At 31.8% G+C, this 14,377-nt stretch overlaps 1 protein-coding gene across 1 annotated transcript; it reads right to left on the bottom strand.

Moving 5' to 3' along the window:
- Positions 1–7,536: 7,536 nt before the first annotated feature.
- On the bottom strand, positions 7,537–8,963 carry LOC108216769 (BOI-related E3 ubiquitin-protein ligase 1-like). Its single transcript, XM_017389610.1, has 3 exons — positions 8,905–8,963; positions 8,431–8,797; positions 7,537–8,133 (listed from the first exon to the last, which is right to left on the bottom strand). The coding sequence occupies exons 1-3, from the start codon at positions 8,961–8,963 to the stop codon at positions 7,537–7,539; spliced, it is 1,023 nt and encodes a 340-aa protein (XP_017245099.1).
- Positions 8,964–14,377: the final 5,414 nt, after the last annotated feature.

The raw sequence follows: 14,377 nt of genomic DNA, 5'->3' as shown, positions 1-14,377 counted from the left end.
TTGCAATGAAGATGTGAATACATAGGGGAGCAATGAATGAGGTTGGTTGCAATTTAAAGACTTCGAGAGTGGGGGGAATGCAAAGTGAAACCAAAAGACAATGAATTCTAACTAAAATTCCAATAATATTGTTTTAAATTTTTAGTAGGATTTAACATCATAATGGTAAATGCAAATATTTAGAAATGTTTAATAGTTAAGAAATTAATAATAATGCTCACACTTTCTTTGTAAAATTTGCGGTTATCAATGAATTCAATAAAACTTTTTATAGAATTTTTTTTAATAGTATTTCCAATCTTTATTATGGTAATATTCCATATTTTATAGCATCCATTCTTTATATTTTTTTGTTTAATATTTTAAATATATATCCAAAATTTATAATCATGTAATATAAAATTTTAATATAATTAAAAAATTTATTATATATATATATATGTGAGATAATAGTCTTTTTAACATTAAATAACATAATAAGTATTCGACAACCCTACAAAATACTTAGATAAGATCTATGTTAAAAATAAAATTTATAGATAATATACATGAATTTCATCATTCCAATATAAAAAATTATTGTCTCTTTTATGATCAATATTAACTATAAAAGTGAAAACAATTGTTGTGCACTTCTTAAAAAGTGCAGCAACAAAACAATAGCAACAAAACAATAGTGTTCTCAGAGACACTCATGCATATTCAGTTTAGCAGATCATCATTATCATTATTGGAGATGTTCTAATAGGTCATGTATTAGTGAATTTCACATAAAATTTATTTAAAAATTTATGATATATTTTCAAAGTTGTAAAGCATATATTATTTCAAAATGTAAATTTCCTTATAAAACTCAATTATATAATAATTTTTTAACTATATATTCTTTCCAAGTTTCAATATAATAATATTAAAATATATAATATTATTATATTTTCCAATTAGACAATATTCAAAATTTATTAAATCATGAGGAAAGAAAAAAAAAGTAGTTGATACCAGTTAAATGAGCTCGTGTGAATACTCATATATAATTTGAAAAGTATAATTATATTTTTGTTGATATTTGAATACATAATCTATTTTCGACTAGAACTCATATTAAACTTTATTTAGATATTTTATTATGAAATATATTAAATCATAGTATATTAGTAATGAAAATTATTAGAAAATATTTTAAGTACATAATTTAGTGATAAACTTCTAAATCATCCATATTATATAAAATTTTATATCTCATTTAAAATTAGTCATATTTCACATAATTATTGATATTTTAAAAGTTTAAATCTTATCATTGACGAAGAGATAATAAGTTTATCTAATGGTGTAAGAATTTTATAAACCTACGAAAAACACAATGGTTTTCAGACGACCAGGAATTCTTTTCTGATGAATTTGTGGCGGTACGCGTAATACTTCTGTCATCTAGGTTTAGGATCACTAGTACTTAATTTATCTGTGTTATTACTATATTAAAATTGATCATAACAAAGTATACAATGATGAATCATAAATGTAATCATTATAATCTTACAAATAATAACTAGATGATCCTAATATTCATCACCGATAGAAAGCATATAAAGAATAATAACGATCTAGGGTTATCTAAACCTAGAATGAAATGAAATGAATCGTAATTACATAAAATATATGTATAAGATTACTTTATTTTATTTAGTTATAAAAAATGTTGAAACATGGTGTTATCTTTTCAATTTAATTTGAATTTGAAATTGGAAGAAAATTTTGAATTATCGAAAGTTAAATTTCTTTTTAAGTGGATTTATAATATACTTGTGTAAACTTGGTTTTTTTGTTTTACTCACATTTATGATCTTGTAAGAAAATTAATTAATTAATAATCAGTTGTATTTTATATATTCACAAATGAAAGCTATATTATATTAATCTTAACTCAGTAAATGTTTTGTTAATTATACCTATTTAATTAAGATCAAATTATTAAGAGTGAAATATTAAAAAATTTGTGCCGCTTGACCTCCAAAATTTAATTTAACAGCTACTTCTATTTATAGTCTTTTAATTTTATAATCTATACAGATGTGTTAACTTTTCTAAAATATATTTTTACAGTCCAATTACAAAAAATTATTTTATTAACAAAATTCAATAAAAAAAATATTATTTTATAATCAAAATACATCTATAAATTTAATGCTACATTTTAAAACTATAATATTAGAATCAATACATATATTCAATTTACTGAACAAAATTAGCTATAAAATAAATATTAGATATAAAAATTGAGAGAATACATATTAAGATAATTTATATTATTGAAATTTAAATAAACCAAACCCAATATTTCACTTTAAACCCGGTGTGGGAAGAATAAAATGTATGCAAATCATGTCCTTGTTCTAAAAGAGTAGTGAGACTCATTGCATGAAGACCCCGATTTTGTGCAAGACAAACTATTATGTGATATATATATGTAAATAGTACATTGGTCCATGATTTTCTTTACACGGGACTCATCCTTTTTCATGAAATCCTCGGTCTGGGTGTTTTCTTCAAACCAGAGTGTCATAACCCTAAAAAATAGAGCCAATAAAGGCCAAGAGATTCTTCAAAGTGAATTAACCCACAATTAATCATGAGACATAAGACATGAGTTTCTTCCGAGGAAACTAACCCTCTCTATACGTGACTGAGTTTCAACCACTCCAGTACGTCGTCTTCAATCATTCTTATATTTGTCATGAAATCCTCTGTCATTGAATGATTTGAGACTTTTCTTTAATTCCGAGTGCCATAACTTTCAAAATTGAAGCCAATAAAAGTCATGAGATTCTTCAAAGTGAATTGACCAACTATAAACCACAAGACTTGAGCCATGAGTTTCTTTAGAGTGAACTAACCTTTGGTAAACCACGACACTGAGCTGAACAACTTAATACGCCATCTCCAATCCTTCTTATCTAATGTCATATCACCCGTGAGATTTAAGACTCCCATGTCCAAACATAATTCAATAGCTTACGTTCAACCCTTGTAACCGTGGCTGAGTTACATTTTCGCGGAACGTGTCCATACCAATGTAAACGCCTCTCTCTTATTTTCTTAGAAATAGACTCAACACCTAAAAAGTGTCGAAAAGTAACGTTCGATATATAATCTATCATGGTGCTACCACAAATCCAATGCAAGATACACCATTTTACTATCTTTAGCCCACGTTCTTTAGCGTTTCTCAATGGCCGACACTCATAACCATATAGTAATGACGGCATCACTGCTACACGATAGAATTTATCCTGCAATCTTAAAGGTACACTTTTATCACACAACACGCTAGTAGCAACCCTCTAGCGAAGCCAACCTGCCGAAATATGATACGTCAAATCCGTAAAAATATCATCATTACCCTGGATGATAAAGCCTAAGTACTTATAAAGGTATTAGTTGGTGATACACGGGCTTCCGTAATACTTACATCATCCTCATGAATCTCCTCGCTGAGATTGCCACCGAGGTACTCAGTTTTAGAACGGCTCAGACGCAATATATAACTCTCTAATGATGCACAACACCGTTCTAAATTTGCATTAACCTCGTTCCGAGACTCAGCGATTAATACAATATCATCAGCAAATGACATACACCAAGGTACATGAGCTTGAATGTCATGGGTAACCACATCCAAAATAACTATAAAAAGCAAAGAGCTTAATACCCAGCTTTGATGAAGTATCACCTCAACTGAAAGATACTGAGTATCTCCAATCCACGTTACTAAATACATATCTTGTATGGTTCGAATATACACCAACTCCTCGCGCTCCTAAAAACCTATGCTTTTTCAGTTCTGATATCATTTATTCAACCCAGGCCTTTTGTTAATTGTCATGTTATACACAAACAACTTTCCATAATTTATTAGAAGGCCTACATATTAAATTGATAAATACATAGAATTTATTTTTAAAATTCTTTACCCAAGCAAGTGTGACAACAATTTTTGAGAGTGCAGCTAAATTTACCCGTTTAACTAGAATGTTTGACTTGCTCGGGTGTAATTCGGGCCGAGTGAGCCGAGTTTCGAGCTGGGCGTAATTCGAGCCGAGCCGAGTCGGCTCGTTTGACTAATCGAGTCTAAATCCATGCCCGAACTCGACTCGTTTATTTTCACGAGTCGTGTTGAGCCGGCTCGTTTAGCTAAACGCGCCGGTTTTAGCGAGTCGAGCGAGCGGATCGTTTAATTTTACACTTAATCGAGTGTAAATCTCTACCCGAACTCGGCTCGTTTAATTTCACGAGTTGAGTCGAGCCGGCTCGTTTAATTAAATGATCCAGAACCTTTGCCCGAGCTCAGCTCGTTTAACTAAACGAGCCGAGTCGAGCCTAGTTAAACGAGTTAATTACACCTCTGTAACTTGCTATTGCACCATAAAATCTACTCCATATTATAGCTTTATCTGTCTAGGGAAGCATGAAACTTGCAACTTGAATTCCAAGCACTAGAGTCCATTTTAGTCATCAATATTACAGTATATTGTCTACAATTGTGACCCCAGGGCCCAGCCATTTCACGTGACAAGGCATGAGATGATTTTGATCCCATTCCAGAGAAATCTGTATGTTTAATCTTCTAATAAAAAATCTAATACGAATTTGATCGATTAGTTATCTATTTTTAGAATATGAGAATCGTAGCTGAGTACAATTCGAGTATCGTCTATTACAGGGTTCCAGAACACAGCTAGCTGTAAACAATATTATACATCTATTTCAGCAAAGATGACCGCCTTTGTGACCAGCTGAATTCACGTGACTGGAACTTGGAAGACCAGAATATGTTGGCCATGTTTCCTAATTTGTCAGACATTCATGGTGTGTTTTGAGAGGATGCCTAAACATTTTTCATTGTTATGCACTGTAAACTTTTGATAAATATTAGCGCGCATTGGAAAGCTCACCGGCCTTGCTCTCACGAGAGCTTAAATGTAGTAAATGGGGACAACAGTCTGCATCCCTTAATTTGTCACATATGTGCAGTTAATTTCTTTTTAATATTAGTGTTGCTGTTACTTTTTATTTACGCTTCCATCCCGGCCAATTCTTTAGGTTTGATTTGGGCACACAGATCAAGAAATATGTATAAAATAGTTGAAAAAGAAGAAAAGTGAGTGGAGTGGTGAGATTCATTGATTTTTTATATATAAATGAGATATAGTAGAGAAAAAGTGGGGAAATAATGGAACCCGTTGAGTATATATAGGATATACCAAATTAAAATGAAACCGTAAAAAAATGATTGAGATAATTTTTAAAAGTAATTGAAATTTAAACAAAGGGTTAAAAAGAAAGGAAAAAGGAAATGAAAGAGGACCTAAGCTGGCGCTCAAAATCCAATAAATTCTCTTTTAATAGTGTGCATGAGAAACACATACATGATCAGCATACATCAGATGACATGTTTATGATTTTAGCATTCTACAGTATATTGAGTTGCATATATATACAAACCATACATGCTTGCCATTAATATAGAATGCTGCATCCAACTGACATGTCACAGGTCTTTGTGTTGATCTTCTAGTCAATTCCTCTTCCCTTTCCACACTAGACGCACCGCCATTGTGAATGTGAATACATAAAATAATCCTTCCTTATCTTCATAAACTTTGCTCCAAAACCGGCTACTCAATTTGTTCCGAAGTTCATTTATTTTTGATCTCTCAAACACGAAATGATCAGAAGACAAAACTCATGTCTCCATTCAGGCCAAAGTTATGAGTATATTTTAAGTACAAAAGATATTTCATATTTTAAAAATTTTCTTCACTTTTTTCCAAATTCTAGTTAAGAATATTATTTAATATAATAATGCAACCCTTATATATTGATATGTCACACTTTGTAAAATGAGAATAACGGGTGCAATCTTACGTTACGTGCAACGTTTAAATTGACTTAGACATCAGTGGTTCCAAGACCGCGAGATCTCAGTAAAATGGAAAAGTAACAGTGAAACTTTGGAATTTTTGGATCAGCAGAGTCACCTTCTTGAACAATGTTATATTTGATTGGGATGAATGAATATTGAAAAAATGAAATGAAAATTGTTTATAATTTCATTTCATCCTCCTATCTATTGTTGGATATCATTTTCCCAATTTCGGAAAGAGATCGTCTATCTCTTTTATACGTATTTTTTTCTCAAATTTTATCATAATAATTTTTACTCAGCTAATTTGTTTTCAAAATTAACTTTCATTCTATCTATATTAATTTGATTAATTTTTAATTATTATATTCCATTCTCTGCGACCGCATACAACATAAATTGTTGAAGAAGGATTGTGGTACCACCTTTCAAAATCTTGTAATGAAGCCTGTGGGGTGGTACCTTTTGTTATAAAATTGGATCGGGTATTACTGAGATCTTCTCTGAAGTGATGCACGGTTTTCTTTCCGAGTAATGTTAGGTATTTTAAGTTGTGTTTTTTTTAGATAACATGACACATATATGAATAATTTAGTAGGCTTGGGTTTTAAATTGTTAGTTATTATATCTTTTAAGAAGATGACGCAGGAAGCATGCACGTTGCATGTCAAAAAATTTAAACTACGATTCTCCTTGGCTTTCTGCAATAACTTTCTTGGTTTTTACGGCTTCAAATTCAGCCGTAAAAACCAGTATGATCAAAACCAGTATGAATCTTCTATTGACTGAAATAACACAAGGAATTATTTTCCTAAGTTCAGCTTTAAATGCCAAATTACAACCCTCACTCCCTCAGTCATAGTCCACAAAATCTACAACTTATGCATGTTTGTTATTGCCTCTTCCTAACATCAGTTACTTCATCTGCCTCAGACTCTTTGTTATTGCCTCTTCTACAATATATAGATGGACACACACATCAGCTTATTTGGTGTTACAAGGAAAATAAATAGCTTTAAATGTTAATAATTAATTTACTTGAGACAATGTTGTATTTAAATATTTTAGATTTCATAAAATACTAATACAAATTCTGTTAATGATCGATATCCAGATGAATTATTTAATTAAATATATTTTAAATTTGAAATTAAACTTAAATTTTCAAATAAGTCATAGAGAACTTGTTTGAACTTACAAATGGACGTGTAACATTTTACAAACACACTGCAAATGTGTTGTATAATAGCAAACCAAGAAACTAATTAGCAAAAAAATGGAAAAAAGCAAACATATTAACTTAAAGTTGAATGAATTAGCTAATGCATACGTGCAGCCAGCTCAACAGTGTGCACATTATCAAAACAATTTTTCGATGATCAGTTTTTGAAAATATTTCAGTAGTTGGGCAACTTAGAAGATAGTCCCTGGCTAATTAGTAGTCGGATAACTTGGAATCAACAGAGATTCATTAGGACAAATTACGAAAAAAGCTTCATTACTTGCAACAACACAAGCTTAACCATACAGACAACTGGTCTTAACAAACTCATACTAATGTACACAGAAGCATGCACTAACTTGCTTCTTTCACACAACACTTGATTTTGTCATCATTCATCTGAGACGAGGCTAACAGGGGCTGTTGCAGTGATTGTAGTCTCACACACAGGGCAGGGATCTTGAAGAATGGATTGACGAGTCCCGCAAACTATGCAAAAGCACAGATGCCAGCATGGCAATGCCAAAAAGCTCATTTCCATTTCTCTGCAGCTCATACACATCCTCTTCACTCCACTACCTTCTCCTGTCTGCACCTCCCCAGAAGTTCCGCCAATATCTTCCACTGCTACTACCTGAGCGTTACTTGGTGCGTTCTTTTCAGAGACGTTGCAATCATTGTAAGACTTTACATCGTGCTCCTCAGCACTATTATGAAGGGGTAGAAACCTATGTAGCATCCTAACCATAGCACGGGCCAATTCCAAACTGTTATGCGCAGACATGGTCTTGGATTCCCAACCTGTTGCATATTCTCTCCGTTTCTGGTTGTCAACAGAGAAATTCTTTACATCTTCTTGGAATGGCATGTTCGAATTCCCTAAGCTCAAAATTTCTGCATCACTTTCCTTTAATATATTCAGGATTGGGGTCTCGGGTTGCACTGCTTGGTTCTGATTCTTCGGGAATTGCATTTTAAGCCTCTTGCTCTGCATCAATAATATACCAGTACATACCTTAACCAAACCAAACATAAGAACTATATGCCTTAATGTCAATACCAACAATTAATGAATTAATTATTTTATTATCAATGCTAAGTAATATTATATCACCAATAAAACAATGATATAATAAATAAGGATGTCGGTAATCTAAAAAAAAAAAAAAAAAACTCATTTGCAAAGCAAACCGTCAGCGTTCCTAACGACTATCATCTCATCTTTAATATTTTGAGGGACGTGCATAATCTGGGATTGGTAAATAGACGTTCTGATATTATTTACCAGGCTTTCAGTTGAAACTGATCCGAAATGTTTTCTTTGGCCATTTGGTAGCATGTTAGCCCGTCCACTACTTTGAGATGATATCAGTGCATTAGGTTGTGGTTGATTCATGCCGATCCAAGGATTCTCTGAAGGATTCTCACTACCCATCTGGACAGGACTGTTAAAGCTGGTTGCAGCAACTTGATTGATCTCACTACCCATCTGGACAGGACTGTTAAAGCTGGTTGCAGCAACTTGATTGATCTCACTACCTATCTGGACAGGACTGTTAAAGCTGGTTGCAGCAACTTGATTGATCTCACTACCTATCTGGACAGGACTGTTAAAGCTGGTTGCAGCAACTTGATTGATCTCATATTGTTGTCTGTAAATATATTTTTATGCCGGTATTAAACTCAACTGATAATAAAAAGGCCATAACAATATATCAGTGTTAAAAGACATGCTAAACTATAAAATTCATGATTATACCTGTTGTTTCTGATGATTTGCCTAGAGAAGTTATGTTGTTTCCTATTATGAAATGCCATGGATGAGAGAAGGGAGGGTTCAGTGGGGAGAGACGGGATATATAGCTGATAGTGTTGGCACTTTGGGAAAGAGAATGCAATATATGGCGAGGAAATAAAAAAGACTGGATTGCAATTTAAAGGCCTCAGAAAGGAGGGTCGGCAAATAAATATTTAATTTTAGATAGGTACAGGATGAATTTGTTACCAAGATCAATACTAATTACTGCATAAAAATGTTATAATGAAAATATAATGTAAATAATTTAATTAATTTCTATATTCATTTTTAAATTTATAACAACTAAATTAAATTTAATGGTAAAAAGAACATATTCAATTCTATAACTGCTATGGTTAGATTTGTCTTAATATTAATATTTTTGTGAAAGCTATGGTTAGATTTGTCTTAATAAAACTAAAGGTAATTAAATGACCATTTATTAAAAAAATAAATAAATTACATTGTAATAATTTTAGATTGCAAAAGCTTTTAATACTTACAAATAGATATTTGTATATCATATATTAATAGTATTTGATGTTATATTGGTTAGATATACATGTATAATAATATAATTACATGATTAACATAAATAATTTTATTTATCTAATATATTTTGAACTCCATCGGTGAGTTTCTCTGAAAGTACCCCGTGGTTTAACATAGAGTCGAATTTGTATTGTTGCAAGATTATTCGATTATTGCAACAACTAAAACCAGTATGTGCTTTAATTTCGTAAAAAAAAAAAACCTCCCAATGTGCTGAAGTTATTATTTTTTTTTCCTAAAAGCTGAAGTTGTTTTTTAATCAAGTGGATGTACCTGGGGAGGGATAATGGACTCTAGATACTTCTATTAAAATTTTTGATGCCTTTGTCATTGAGTTGGTTTGATATTATTTATTTAATTACTTTTTAATAAAAAGCAAGAGCAATATTTAATTTAATTTTTTTTACTACATATATCATTTTAATACAGGTTGGAGAACCTCTTCTGCAAAAAAAAGGTAGGAGTATTCATTTAAATTTTAAAACTAAAAACAGAATAAATAAATGTCGGTCAGTACAACTGATAGCACGTGAGAGTGGGAAGTCTGTTGGGGACAAGATGTTGATGCTCACCTGATTACAATTGTGATGATTTTGATCATTTTCAAGATGTTTTTGAAATTGTTTGTGAGCTTTGTTTTGTATCTGATTACATTTTTTGATTAATATTTTTAATAACAAATAAACTATATTAACATTTATCTTAAAAGGTTTAATATGAAGATAGTTTTGATTGAAAAGAGAATACAAGATTGTATTTACTGTTACTCAACTATACTTACTTTTACTTTAGCTCATACTTAAGTGGGTGGTAACATGGCGGTTTCAGTAAATACTATATTGACTATTTTTTATTTTATCAAGTATTAATTCATTATACATTTTGAAATTTATGATTTTATACATTCTTATTTTTAGCCATCATCAGTTTGTATTAAATATATAAAATAATTTGTAATTTCAAATTATATTTTAAAAAATTTGTAAAAATATATGCTTATTTGAAACGCTCAACAAACCAGCTTTCAGTAAAGGGTAAACGGATACCTCCACTACTTCTATCATATTTTCTTCTATTTCTTTAGAGTGCTTCATTAATTTCAGCAATAGTTAGTTAATAACATATATTTATACTAACATAGTATTATAATATTAGGTTACTTGTGAAATCTATCATATTTATATTATCTTAAAATAATTAAAATTTAAATCATTATACTAGCTAGGGAGCCTCATGTCAAAGGGTTTGATTTATATAAAAAAAATGTAAATAATCCTAAAATAGTGTGCAAGTCTGATATGGGGTAAATGTTATATATAAAAATAATAAAATAAAAATAAGAGTAGTTTATCATGAGATGTATGTTATGTTATAGGTATATGTTTTGTTGTATTTTCGAAGGAATGAAATGAAATTGATTGAAATGATAAATAAATAGATGAAAAATATGTAATTGAGATCATAGAAAAGATTTGAAATATAATCAAATAACTGTAAAATTGTTAAAATAAGATTGGAAAAGAAATTAGATATACTAGAAAATAAAGTATTCCTTCTCAAATTCATATGCAGTGCAAGGAATAAAATTAAGAAATAAATAAAATTCTTACACAAGTTTTCTTATATAACTACTAACATAATTCAAGTATTATTTTCATTTCTTTCAAATTTCTTTCCCCAACTAAACATGATATTGAATTGTTAGAACACTAACATAATAGCTTTGATGATACACAAGAAACAACTAAATAGAATAAGATAACATTCTAATACATGTTTATCACTTTAACATCATACCAACTAGCCTTTTCTAAGTAGCCCAACATTCAAAGCTCCAAGGACATTATGATATTAAAGTAAAATCATGTATCTATGTGATTTGGTCCATATATAAAATGAGATGTGATTATATCCAAGATAAGCATTATAAAACTTAAGAGCACATTCATTTTCATGACATCGTCTGATTAATTGGAGAAAGGGGAAACTATTTAATACTCTCAAGGTTTTGATGATGACATTAACAGCAAGCTAATAACATGAAACTGATATGTGTGAGCATGCTATCAAAGGTTGTTTATGCGGACTAACAGTATTTCAGGATGTTAGCATGATTATAACTGTCAGCAAGCTTACATGGTGATTTACAAGCTATCAGCAGGCTTACAGCGTGAACAGAGAAACAATCGGATAAAGATCAAAGTCTATTTTCATGGAGATTTAATAGGAAATGAATTTGTAAGGATTCTAATATTTGTATATATCTTATATATATATTAGAGCTCGGTTTTATAAAGAGTTTTCATTCAAAAACGTTTTCCTAACTAATAGGAGATTTTATCTCAAATCGATCTTATCTACAAACTCCTATCTAGTTTAAAATGGTTGGATTTTATTTAAATATCTTACTGAGTTAATTTCAAACATGGGTTATCTTTTACTCAGTAAACATATGTCATCCAAACGTTCATTATTCAAATCAAATTTAAACGTGAGGTTGTTACCAAGATCGTTGGAAATTTGTTGGATTATGACCGTTAGTGTGATGTATAAATACTTGAGTGTGATTTCGTTTTTAAGAACAAGAAAAACACACAAAGCTTTCTGAAATACAACTCTTTACATTGCTAAATCTTTTGTTGAGCTCTAGTACTTATATTTGCATATATATCTATATTGAGAGTTCATAGTTTCGGTTGTATTACACTTATTCATTGTATTGTTCAAGGTGTAATGTTTTGTTGCTGTGTATCCAGCTTGTGAAACAAGGGAACAAGGGAACTAGTTAGCTAGAAGAATATACTTGGGAAGTATAGGTCTTGGTAGGCTTTTGGTTCGTGGTTCAGGGGTTTCAGCAGGCTGATAACAGGAACAAGGGATAAAGGGAGTTATATTATTGAATCTTGTAATCGTTGATATTATTGATTAATAAAATAATCTCTTACCAGTTGGTAGGGGACCAGGACGTAGACCAATAGGGTTAGGGGTCGAACCTGGCTAAAATTCTTGGTGTTGCTAGCATACTGATTTATATTCTCTGCATTGCATTTATATTGTTAGCTAGCTGACTGTTTACTCTGAAACTTAACAGCAGGCTGTCATTGACAGATTAATATTATTCAGTAACTTATAAAAATCGGGTATATTAGCCATAACACCTATATATTCACCCCCCTCTAGGTGTGTAATTTCAATTGGTATCAGAGCTGTGTTTGTACTAATACTTCTGTAACAGGAATAGTATCGATCGATATGGCTGATCACTTTCAGGGAAAGTCCGATTTTAGAGCTCCTCTACTTACAGGTTCTGACAACTACAATTGGTGGAAAGGCCAAATGGAGGCTCATCTATCCAGAGATCCCCTTATGCAAAGAGTTGTGCAGAGAGGTCCTTATGAATATCTTGATAAAGATGGCAAAGTCAAGGACGTTGATGTTCTCACTGTTGACGAGCTATCAAAGGTTGCTGCCAATGGAAAAGCAAGGAGTACATTGATCAATGGGCTGAATCAAGCTGAATATGACAAGGTCTCTTCTCTCAAAACAGAAAAGGAAATTTGGGATGCATTGGAAACGTATCATGAAGGCTCACAAGGTCTAAAGAAGGTCAAGCTCGGAAAGCTTATGAAAGAATTTGGAAGCTTCACTATCAAGAAGGGAGAATCTATTCGGGAAAGCCAAGCTAGATTCCAAGTCACTCTTAACAGCCTTGAAAGACTTGGCAAAAAGATTCCTCAATCGGAAATCAACATGAATATTCTAAATGCAGTTCCATTCGAATATGGTGCCAAGGTCACAGCATTGGAGTCAGCTCTCAACATTGATACTATGGATCACCTAGCTATATTTGCCGAGTTGGAACAATTTGAAGCTAAAATTGAAGCTAACAGCTCAGAAAGCAGCAAGCTACCTACTGAGAAAATGAAGAATCTTGCACTACACTCCACTGCCGGCAAGCTGGTATCAGATGAGGAAACAGAATCAGATGAGGATCTAGCTCTAATGTCCAGAAAAATCAAAAGAATCATCGAAAAGAAGAATAAGATGAAAAGAGAAAAGGGCAAAACTTTTGGTGCAGAGAAAGATCCAAAAGATGATGCATGTTTCGAATGTGGCAAGAAAGAACATTTCAAAAGGGATTGCTACAAGCTGAAAAACAAATCTAAGCCGCCTAAACAGCAAGCTGATTACAAGAACAAAAGGAAATCAAAGGCACTTCTCACATGGAGTGATGATGAAGATGAATCAGCTTCTGATGTTTTAAGTGATGAGATGGTTAACTTGGCTCTTGTTGGTCTCGATGGCTCAATAGAGACAACTGATTCAGATTCAGAGACTAATAGTGAGGTACATTCTATTAATTCTGAATTACATTCTATTGATACAACATCTTGTGAACTAACCATGCAGGATAAGAGTTGTCTATCAATTATGGAACTCATTGATCTAAAGAATGAGAACTATGAGCTCGAGAAAGAAAATGTTCATTTGAAGAAAGTCATAGGTGATTTCTTGAATGAAAAAAGTGCCAAGGCAAGAAGTGGAATCATTGCTACTCTCAAGGAACAGATCTCACAACTTGAAGGGAACAACATGCAAATCCAAAGAAGGAATGATACACTCATGAAGGAACTCAGCTCGCTGAGAGCAGATCTTAAAGCTAAGGATGAAAGCTTGGAGGCATTCGAGTTAAGCAAAACCCAAAGCTTAGCCAAAATCTCTATTCAAGCTGAAAAGATCAAGTCTTTGGAGCAAGAAGTTAAAGATCTTCAGAAAGCCAAGGGAAAGTTTGTTCAAGGGGAAGAAAGTCTTAAATCTATGATGAAACAAGCTAGAGGTTCTCATGACAAAGGAGGCGTCACATCATCAATAAGATATGAAG

This window comes from Daucus carota, chromosome 1 (assembly GCF_001625215.2).
Source record: "Daucus carota subsp. sativus chromosome 1, DH1 v3.0, whole genome shotgun sequence".
Classification (NCBI taxonomy): Eukaryota; Viridiplantae; Streptophyta; class Magnoliopsida; order Apiales; family Apiaceae; genus Daucus; species Daucus carota.
Note: the sequence above shows the minus strand (reverse complement) of the source record. Positions and strands in the feature narration are given on the sequence as shown.

What these genes read in the sequence shown, in the direction of transcription:
- LOC108216769 (XM_017389610.1), bottom strand. Translation starts at nt 8,963, where the DNA reads ATGGCATTTCATAATAGGAAACAACATAACTTCTCTAGGCAAATCATC. An exon ending in CAAATCATCAGAAACAACAG is followed by an intron (nt 8,798 to 8,904) that starts GTATAATCATGA and finishes ATATATTTACAG; the next exon opens with ACAACAATATGAGATCAATC. An exon ending in CAGTTTCAACTGAAAGCCTG is followed by an intron (nt 8,134 to 8,430) that starts GTAAATAATATC and finishes TTATTGATGCAG; the next exon opens with AGCAAGAGGCTTAAAATGCA.